This window comes from Mastomys coucha, unplaced genomic scaffold (genome assembly GCF_008632895.1).
Source record: "Mastomys coucha isolate ucsf_1 unplaced genomic scaffold, UCSF_Mcou_1 pScaffold7, whole genome shotgun sequence".
In the NCBI taxonomy this organism is placed as follows: domain Eukaryota; kingdom Metazoa; phylum Chordata; class Mammalia; order Rodentia; family Muridae; genus Mastomys; species Mastomys coucha.
The window spans coordinates 42,291,534-42,302,254 of record NW_022196913.1 but is presented as its reverse complement, the minus strand read 5'-3'; the positions used below and the strand labels follow the sequence as shown (position 1 = coordinate 42,302,254).

At 48.3% G+C, this 10,721-nt stretch overlaps 1 protein-coding gene and 1 non-coding gene across 12 annotated transcripts in view; both read right to left on the bottom strand.

Moving 5' to 3' along the window:
- Positions 1-3,041: 3,041 nt before the first annotated feature.
- LOC116082973 lies at positions 3,042-3,148 on the bottom strand. Its single transcript, XR_004115566.1, has one exon. It is a non-coding gene; the product is annotated as a U6 spliceosomal RNA (small nuclear RNA).
- A 2,053-nt stretch (positions 3,149-5,201) lies between these two features.
- Rreb1 (ras responsive element binding protein 1) overlaps positions 5,202-10,721 on the bottom strand; it is a 190,450-nt gene continuing 184,930 nt past the window's right edge. For 10 of the 11 annotated variants that reach the window (XM_031358458.1, XM_031358461.1, XM_031358462.1 and 7 more), the window contains 2 exons: positions 9,511-10,317; positions 5,202-8,544 (listed from right to left, as the gene is read on the bottom strand). In XM_031358458.1, the coding sequence (XP_031214318.1) occupies positions 8,072-8,544; positions 9,511-10,317 (1,280 nt within the window). In that variant the 3' untranslated portion in view covers positions 5,202-8,071. The remainder of the gene's footprint in view (positions 8,545-9,510; positions 10,318-10,721) is intronic. The other variant, XM_031358465.1, reaches the window with a different exon arrangement.

The window sequence follows — 10,721 nt, the reverse complement described above, 5'->3', positions numbered from 1 at the left end:
ACGGCATGATTGGGAGGAGGTGAAATCTTTAAAGGTCTTTACCAGTATATTCTAAAGGGAAATTGTAAAAATCCAAACCTCTTCCCAGCTCTTCCTTTGCTTCCTAGCTGCTCGTAGAGTGTAGGAGCCTTTATAAGCTTCTGCCGGGACGCTCTGCCTTATCACAGGTCCAAAGGCACACAAGGTTGCGATGGCTAATCTCAGTTGCCAACTTAACATGTTTAAAGAGAGGGATCCTCAACTGGGGACTTGTTTCCATCAGATTGGCCTGTGAATATGTTTATGGGGTATTTTCTTGATTGTTGGTGAATGTAGGAGGGATCAGTCCTCAGTACTATCTGCGTCCAGGATCTGTGGTCTGTGGGCAGTACTATCCCAAGCCTGGTAGTCCTGGGTTATATAAGAAGGGTAATTGAACATAAGTCTGGAAGCAAGGCAGTCAGCCAATGGTATTCCTCCATGATTTCTACTTCAGTTCCTGCTGTGAGTTCCTACCCTGGCTTCTCTTGAGGATGGATTGTAATCTGTGAGATGAACAGATTTTCCTCTCCTAGATTTTTGGGCATGGCGTTTGTCGTAGCGACAGAAAGCAAACTATGCCAGGGGCTAAGCAGCTGTGGACCAACACCTTTGAAACCCCTTCTTCTAAGCTGTTAGCCTCATGAAGCTTACTAACGAGCACCAGCCTTGAAATCAATTAAGGTTGAGCACTGGCCTACCATGGACTCATCACAGTTCTTCCTTCAAGTCAGTTTTTTACCTTGAAGTCTGGGATTAACAATTCTTTTTTTTTTTTCTGAATAGATTTCTTTTTATTAGATATTTTCTTTATTTACATGTCATATGATTTCTCCTTTCCCAGTTTCCCCTCCAAAACAAAAAAACCAAATGACAACAACAAGAACAAACCCCTGTTGCCTCACCCCTCCCCCTGCTCACCACTCTACCCTTTCCTGCTTACTGGCCCTGGCATTCCCTTACACTGGGGCACAGAACCTTCACAGGGCCAAGGGCCTCTCCTCCCATTGATGACTGACTAGGCCATCCTCTACTATACACATGCTGCCAGAGCCATCAGACCCACCATGTGTACTCCTTGGTTGGTGGTTGAGTCCCTGGGAGCTCTGAGGGTACTAGTTAGTTCATAACAATTCTTTTTTTTTTTTCCTCATGATAGGATTGCTATTCAGACCAGGTTGGCCTTGAATGCACAGCGCCCCACCTGCCTCTAGAGTGCTGGGATTAAATGCATGTGCTACCACGTATGTTGGGTTAACAAATCTTTACTTCAGGATTGCTAAGGGTCAAGTGTGGCTGATCAGCACAGATGATTACTATGTTGGACTTGGTGCTCGTGACTGGTTCCTTCTGTGCAGAAATCCATGTCCTGGGCAATTGCCATCAAAATGAAGGTAGGATCTTTGGGTGGTCATACATGTCTAGTAGATCATCATGATCCCTGTCCTAGTTTTACCTGTGAACTTTACACAGTCTAGAGTCATCTGAGAAGGGAGTGGAGTTTTACCCAGATCAGATTCACTGGTGGGCATGTCTCTAGGGGCTTGATAATTGATATAGGAGGACCCAGTCCACTATGGGTGGCACCACTCCCTAAGCAGGTGGTCCTGGGTTGAACAAGAAAGCTAGCTAAGCATGACCTTGTGAGAAAGTCAGAAAGCACCATAACTCCTTGGTTTCTGCTTCAAGTTCCTGCCTGAGTTCCTGGTTCTGATTTCTCTTGGGTACAGATTGTGAAAGTATAAGCCAAATAAGACCTTCCTCCCCTGTTGCTTTTGGACACTGTTTTATTACTGCAACAGGGATGAAAGAGAAGGATTCTTGCTCAGGCTGAACCACCAGGGCTGAGGTCTGGACCTCAGATCTAAGGCTTTCTCTCCTGGTCAGGACAAGCCCCCAAGACTGTCTCGCCACTGCCCTTAGGGGAATAGCTTCACTAGTTGGTTACGATTTGGGGTTTCTGGAATTTCTGTGAGTTTGTGATCTTCAGGACAGGTGGGCAACTGACCTGGCATTAGTCTGCATATAGGGAAGGGATGAGCATGAGGGTGGTGGGCTAGACCCAAGAGTCCCTGTGAGGTAGAGGGATGGGGTTCTTTGGGCCTAGCCAAGAAGAGCAACATGTCTCCCATATGCCTTAGCCACTTCCTTTAGAGAGGCTCTTAGGTACAAGCATTTCTTGCCAAGATGATTTGTCAGGAGGGAAACCTCTCTTCAAAGCTAACTCCTGGACCCCCAGAGGAGGTCATAGCTAAATGTGTCTGTCCATGGCTGCTCTACACTCTCACACTGCATCTGCTTTATCTCCCAATCCTGATGCTTCTCTTGAAATACTCAAGCTCCAGGTGGGGGCTCACACTTCTTTAATCCCAGCACTCAGGAGGAATAGGCAGGCAGAGTTTGAGGCCATCCTGGTCTATATAATGTGACCTTTTGGTGGTTTCCCAGTGGCCATCCTTGTCACCCCAGTGTCAACCTGAAACCAGAATCCTACCCACCTACCCCAGTCTACTATAAGGTCTACATTGTGTTCATTCCAACTGTCTCCCCAGCTTCCTGCAGGACTGGCTGTGACTCATGGTCCTTCCTCTGTGCCATCCCTCCCCAAGCCCAGGCATTTGGAAGGGTGACTTCCTCTGGGCTGACTGTCCCTGTCCCACCCTGAATTCTTCTTTCCCTTGAGCTCACATCTTCTTTATCTTCCTCATCTACTTGCTTTCTTGTCAGTTTCCCTGTTAGAACTAAAATTGCAAAGACATCAGGTTTCTTCTTTGCAGATCTCTTACTGCCCTCGTCAGTGTATGCTGGGGAACACTTTAAGTGCACAGTCAAGGTTAACTGGATCCTGGGGAAGGAACGAGCAACTCACTGTATTCATCCATCCATCATCCCTTCCTTCCCTCCCTCCTTCCTTTCCTTCTTCCTTCCCTCCTTCTTTCCTTCCTTCCTTCCTTCCTTCCTTGTGACCGGGCCTGGTATGTTGGAACATTTTCTCAATTATTGATTTGTTTTGTTGTTTTAAAAAAAATATGGAATGCTTCACGAATTTGTGTGTCATCCTTGCACAGGGGCCATGCTAATCTTCTCTGTATTGTTCCAATTTTAGTATATGTGCTGCCGAAGCGAGCACAATTATTGATTTTTTAAAAAAAATTATTTTATTGCCGGTCGGTGGTGGTGCACGCCTTTAATCCCAGCACTTGGGAGGCAGAGGCAGGCAGATTTCTGAGTTCAAGGCCAGCCTGGTCTACAGAGTGAGTTCCAGGACAGCCAGAGCTATACAGAGAAACCCTGTCTCAAAAAAAAATTATTTTATTTTATGTATATGAGTATACTGTAGCTGTACAGATGGTTGTGAGCCTTTCATATGATTGTTGGGAATTGAATTTTAGCACCTCTGCTCCCTCTGGCTCAGACACACCAGAAGAGGGCTGTCAGATCTCATTACAGGTGGTTGCGAGTCACCATGTAGTTGCTGGGATTTGAACTCAGGACCTTTGGAAGAGCAGTCAGTGCTCTTAGCTGCTGAGCCATCTTGCCAGCTCTTGATTATTGATTAATGTGAGATAGTCCAGCCTACTGTGGGTGGTGCCATCCCTGGGCAGTTGGCCTTGGGTATATAAGAAAGCAGGATGAACAAAGAAGCCAGGAAAGAGCATCCCTCTATAGTTTATACTTCCTGCCCTGACTTTCCTCAGTGATGGGCTGTGACCCAAGAGCTAAGATGAAATAAACCCTTTGCTCCCCAAGTTGCTTTTGGTCATGGTGTTTGTCCCAGCAACAGAAAGCAAACTAGAATGCCAGCTGTAGTCTACTGTCATCCGGATATGGAGTCCATGCTTATAGGTGCCTTAAACATCTCCCAATGATTGGCAGCTCCCTTCTACCCAGCTGGAAAGCCTGGGGGCTATGCTTATGAGTTCCTTGGTTGTGGCCGTCACCAGAACCTTAACCACTGAGCCATATGGACAGATAGGATCCTCACTGACACCTCATCAAAGCCAGTTGTTGGGGCCAACAGGAGAACCTGAGGGGTCTTAGGGAGCCCTACCTCTTGCTGGGCTGTGATCTGGCACTTAAAATTGGATGGCCAATGACTTTGCAGCATTACTATAATTAGCTTCCAGCAAGTTTCTTCTGGCCTTGCCTTTTGAGGGCTACTCCCCAGTGAGAGGGTACAGGGCTTCTCACAATGACAGATGGCTCGAAAGGGTCCTGTGATCCCCAAGTTGAAACTCACTGCTCTCCACCAGGCCAACTCAGTCCCTTCCACCTTCACTGGGGAAGGAAGGCCCAGCATTCTCCTTTGGGGTTACTAGTGCACAGGACCAGTGCTACTGGTTCAGCTACAGCTAAATAAGAGTCAAGAGTGGCTGTCTGCACTGCTTCCCCTTAAGTCTGTCCCTCTGGCCTCATGAAACTCACTACAGCTTCTTACATCCCCTGTCCACACTCCCAAGATAGAACATCTAACTGCAGCCAACTGCCTTTTTTTACTGTTTATGTAAGTTTTTTTTGGCTGGGCAGTGGTGGCACATGCCTTTAATCCCAGCACTTGGGAGGCAGAGGCAGACGGATTTCTGAGTTTGAGGCCAGCCTGGTCTACAGAGTGAGTTCCAGGACAGCCCGGGCTTTTTCTGATTTTTTTTTTTTAAATCATCCAGTTTACGTATGCAAGTGCTTGACTCCCATTTGTTCTTTTGTCCTTTCTCTTTCTACCTCGTGGGTCCTAAGGATCATTCAAGCTGTCAGGCTTGATGGTGAGTGCCTTTACCCACTGAGCCATTGTGCCAGCCTCCTACCTTACTTCTTGAAGAACTCTCAGTGAACCTGTGCTAACCAGTCTGGCTGGACTGGCCGTCTAGGAATTCTAGGGATCTGCTTGTCTGTGCCTGCCTACCCACAGCATCCCCTCCCCACCCCATCTCTCCCTACCCCATGGAATTACCCGTGCTGGAGTTGGACAGTGCTGATGATGCACAGTCAGCTGTTACGTGGATTCTGGGGATCTGAACTCAGGTCCTCTCACACTGTTGTGGCAGGCACTTTGCTGACTGGGCCATGTCTCTAACCCCAACTGGGTGCCCAGGCTTCTAAGGCCTTTACTGGTTTTGGATCAGCTCTTGACCCTAAGACCGCAGGCTTGGAGACAGGCTTGGAGGAACTCACAGGTTGGCCATGCGCCATTTTTTAAATATAACATTTATTGCTTAGATGGTTTGATACAGGAGAGCTTTCTTTTCATTCTGAATTTGGAAGTTCTATACAACTGAGTACAAAGAGAAACAAGAAGTACCAAAACCAAACCTGTGATTCTGTTCATGTGGCATAGACCAGTTTTGTACATCATGTAGCAGCAGTTTTTAAGTTCCCTTTAGAAAAATATGAATTCTACAGTTATTATTGTTTTCTGTTTAATGCATGGGCTGAAATCATTAGGATCAACTTTTTTCTCCTTGAAGAAAGAGAGGAGAGGAAAGAGACGAACGCAGGATGATCTGTCTGAAACCGGTATCCGATTCACGAAGCTTCCACAGAGCTGCTTGGATAACAGTCCTGCGGGGCCTCTCTGCTTTGTTTCACAGCCAGATATTTTATGTAGTGATTGAATATCAGCATTGTGTCCATTCAAGAGAAAACAAAAACAAAAACAAAACAACAACAAAAGAGAAAATTTGCACCTCAATTTTTTCAGAAGATCCATATATATATACATATATAATATATATATATATTTGTAAAAGCCCTGAGGAGAAAGAGAATCAAACAAAATGTATAGAAACAAATTAGCTGGACATGCAAACTAACACTATGATTCACCCAGCGTTTAAACAAAATCACAAACTTCACAGTTTTAATATTGGGGAAGGAAGGTGGGCAGGACAACAAACAAATAATTCATCTCTCAATCTCACTAATAAAATGTGGCAAGACCTTATTAACTATGAAAGAACAGATGAGACTAAATAAAGCTTTAAATCAATAGTGATTATTGCCAGTTGCAGCCCTGGCGACGGCCGCTGCTGGGAGCAACCCCTGCTACATCTCACCGCAGCGTAGCGTTCAGGCACGGCTTCTCCCCACAGTATCATGAGTTTAGTGTGGAGAGTTGCAAAGAAAACCAAAACACAAGAAACCCCAAATAACAACAATGAAAACAACAACAACAATTGTAATAATAATAATAAAAAACAACTAAGGGATGTAGGAGCTAGGTTTAACTTAGAAGGCCATGGGATCAATGGTTCTGATTTCTGTCTCTACAGTAAATAAAATCTCAATTTTAAACAGGTCCACACATTCCTAATACAGTTAAAAATCATATATACCTCAATGTTTTTTTCATACATATATCACTTTTCATTATCTCTAGAATATCTATCTTTCCATTGAAGTCAGGGTGGTTGGATTTTAGCCACTAGAAACTGGTGGACAAAGGGGTACGCATGTCTCGGGTCGCACATCTTAGCGGAGGAGCATATGGAGCCACAGGATAAGGGGAATAGGTGGAGCAGAGGAAGGCCTCTCCTAGGGAAGTCTTGAGGCTCTGCAAGGCAAGGGACAAACAGGGCTCTAGTAGCAGTGTGGCTCAGGCATCCTCGGGTCTCGGCTAAGGGACAGGGCGCTGAACGGAGCTCAGCTACAGTAGGAACGGTTCTTTTTGCTGATGAGGGAGGGCTACTGTTTGTACAGAACACTCAGGAACTAAAGGAACCCCGTCTCTGTGCACCAGGGGCTTGGGCCAGTTAGGGATTTAAAAGCTTTCCTCTCTCCACGCAGCAACCCCACACTGCAGAAAGGTGAAGACAACCCTGTCGTCTAGACCTTGCGCATGCGCTTCAGTTCATCACTGGCAGTAGTATCTCATTGCTTCTCAAATGACCGTAGTAGCACAGCTGGGGGAAGGCGTTGACCCAGCTTAGCAGGAAGACTGGGGTGCCTTGCAAAGTGACTCTGAGGTGCCCCAGGTATGGCCTGGTGTCTCGGATGCCTGCTCGCCACCACTTGTGCATCCTTGCTCTTCCCTCTGAGCCACTCCTTGGCCACGCTTGGAGGACCACTCCTGGCCCCTGCTGGATTCTACAGTCATGGAAGAAAGGTTTGTCTGAGTACAGTAGAAGAGCCATCACTGGTGTGCCACCAGAAGCTTCAGGCACACATTAAGCGGGGACCAGGAAGCAGTACAGGTCACCCAGGACAAATATTGCCCACTTGTTTCTGCTGAATGCAGAGCCCAGCAAATTGATGAAGTAAAAATAAAAATAAAAATATTAATAACATATACCGAATAGGAAGAAGGGAAAGTCGATATATGACCTCCAGGCATGTCCTCCATAGGCTACGGTGCTGGGGAGGTCACTTTTCTGTGTAAAGTAAGAATTTGAACACTAACCATTTCTCACATAGAGAGTGGAAACGCATGAGGTTGAAGTTAGACTCTTTCCTGGCTTTGGCTCACACCACACAGGAACCCTGCATCAACCACATCCACTAATAACAAAGGGCAGGTCACGGCTCCTCCACCAAGTGAACCAGAGAATATGGGTCTAGCTTAGAAATCAGCCTCACACCCTCTCCCCTCTGGTCATGGACATGAAATTCACATCATTTTCTTCCAGTTATTGGCTACAGGATCCAAGGGGAAGGTTTTCTGCTTCCAGCTCACAGAACAAACAGTACTATCACAGATTCACAAAAACAAGCTCAAACACACAAATACAAAAGGTAATGTTAATGCTTAAATGAAAAGGTCCTCTGAAAAATTCATTAAAATATTTGTTTTGTTAAAACGTCTTTTTTTGGGGGGGGCACCCACAACGACATGGGAGGACCCATAAGTAGTTAAGGCACTGAAGTCGGCTGTACTGGGGCCGGGTGCACGTGTACTGGGTAAGGCTATGGCACGAGCTAGCTGGCCACAGGCTTGCTTGTCTCTCTCTTGCCCTCTCTTTCCTCTCTCTTCAGACAACTGAAGGATGCGGAGAAAACCTTGTGAAATCTACATTCGGGATGCTCTGCTCACTCTGTGTGCTGATGGAGACAGGGCAGGCCGTCATTCCATGCCCAAGAGCTGTGAGGCACCATCGGTGGCCGCCAGGATTGGGGTAGGCCTCTTGCCACACAGCTCCAGCAAGTCTTGCACGATGGCTGCTGGGCTCTGGGGGTCTGCTTCACCTGGAGACCCCTGCTGTTTGGGGGCACTGGGCTCAGCTGCTTGCTCTGCTTCAGCTTTCTCCTCCTGGCTACACTCCTTCCCAGAACTGGACAAGTTCTCTTTCCGGCTCCTGGTGACAGCCACATGGTTGCTGGTGCTAGGAGTTGACTCAGCCTCATTCTCTGAGGCGGGGTTGTTAGCACTGTGGGTGGACTCGTCCTCACTGTCCTCCTCAGCTCTCTCATCCTTGTCGCTGTCTTTCCCGTGGTGCTTGCTGTGCCTGGCTTTCTGGTGGATCCTCTGGTGTCGAACTAGGCTGTGCTTCAAGGTGAAGGTTCGCTCACAGGTCTGACACTTGTATGGCCTTTCTCCTGAACAACAGAAGAATGAAAAGGAGATGTCTGTTAGCACGAAGGCCACTGGTTCATACCTCCCCCACTCTAAATAAATGCAGCATCCAGAACTAAATATACAGGGACAGGACTCTATGATGCTCATAAAGAGCCTTCTTATTTGCCCAAACTGGCAAGGCTGGGGGCGGGGGGGTGTCACATTCTTTTTCCTGTACCTTTCAACATAGGTTTTTCTACAAACCAATCTTAAGAGAACCCCAGAAGCAGAGAATCCTTTAGTGAGGAATGATTTTCCCAGGGCTCTGCAAGGCCAGTGCTAGCCACCTAAATCAAGGCACAAGGAGGTGCATCTGGATGTTTCTTGACAGCTTGTATACCAAGTTTCCAATAGCTGAGAACATCTCTGGCCAGTGTAGGGCCCAGCTGGCTGTGGCAAGGCCACTGTGCATGGGAGGCCATGGTGGTGAGATGTGGTCAAGGGGTTGGGTGCTCTCTTTGGAGGGATGGCCGAGGAAGGATGTCTCTACCTTTTGGCTTCATGGTTCTATCCAGTTCTCTCCCCCTGCTCCCCACTAACAGAACCTTCTTTGGGGCCTTTCCAACATGGGCCAGGCTAGCACCTGCCTTCTCTGGCCTATCCCCATCTTTCTCAGGATCTGGCTGAGGCTTACACTGGACGGACATATGCCCACTCTTTCTGTTCTAGAAACCTGTGGACAGGGCAGCCACCCTCCATGTCTATAGAGGAAAAAACTGGGGCTGAGTGGCTGAAGAAAAGTGCTTTCCGAAGTACCACTGCCCTGTAGAAGGCTTGTGGCATTCCAGGGCCAAGGACAGCTCCTTAAGAGCCCCTGTCTTCCCAGGTCAGAGGATAACCATGCAACCTAGCCAGTTCTCAGTGGCCCCTGGGCCTGACTTCCAGGGAGACTCCCAATGACCACGGCAGGCCACCTCTTCTGGCAGGCTGGCTCTGGTCTCTCATACCTGTGTGTGACCTCATGTGCCGGGTGAGGTCCTGCAGGGACCAGAACCGCTTGTTGCATACACTGCAAACCTTCTTCCTCTTGTCTGCCTTACTGGCCATGCCTTTGGGGGAGTCTGTCTTTGGTCTTTTGTCACCGTCACCCCTCTTCTCAGCCGTACCTTCCCCATCAGTGGGACCCTCTGTTTCTTCATTCTGTTTCACCGCTGAGGTCTCCCTGGTTCCTGGTGTTGGATCTATTACCGGGGATTCCACAGGTTTCTCTTCAGGCTCCGGGGAAGGGGAGGGCCCCTCTACCGCTCTGCCAACGCCCTCATTCTCCAGCGAAGGTGCTGGTGCCTCCTCCTCCTTCGGCTCCTGGCAGCTGTGTGCCTTCCTGTGGCGACTTAGGGTACCCAGGAACTTGAAGTTCTTCCCACAGGTATCACAGGCATGCTTCGGCTCCTGCTGGGCTGGGCCTTGGCTTTCCACAGTGCTCGTCTCACTCTCCGCCAGCTTGAAGTCCATCAGCTTGGTGGCAAAGTCAAGATCCAGGCTCTGGTTGCTGGCGGTGTCTTCCTCTGGGGCGTCTGCATCTCCAGTGCTCTCTTCCAGGCAATGCTCTTCCTTTGGCTCGGGGTTCTCCTCTGTCTCCTTTTCTTCCTCCTTCTCAGGGGGTGCTGCTTCTGCTTTGGCCTCTTTAGTGGTAAGGTCCTGTGTGGCTGGATTGAGCTCACTGGCTCCCTCTGATGGCAGTTGCTCTTTATCCTGTGCTGTGAGATCCAGCACCTCACCTGGGGTGGTCAAGGTGTCTGTGTCTGACTGGCTGTCTGTGTAAGCAAGCAGAGTAGGGAAGGGGTTCAGACGAGGTGACAATGAGCAAGCCCTTCTCAAGGGCTCTACTGGAACTTGGCCAGACCCACCCCTGAATCCTGGATACTAAACCTAGAGAGGATTTTTTTGAATCTGGAGTTATAAGGGCCAAACCAGCCAGATGGGCTCTTGCGCCTCAGAACTCCTGACTTCCACCATCACACCCATGTACACTCAGCTGCCCCCACCCCCAGGAAGGTGTGAGTGACTCAGGCAGTGCAGACAGAGAGGGCGTGCATTCCAGAGACTCGCAGCAGCACTAGGGAGGTTGAGGAAGCCAAGTTGTAAGGGTTATCTTTTCAGTGCAAAGAGCTTTTTACAAACATGCAACATACACAAGAACGATCCCCCGCCCCACAAT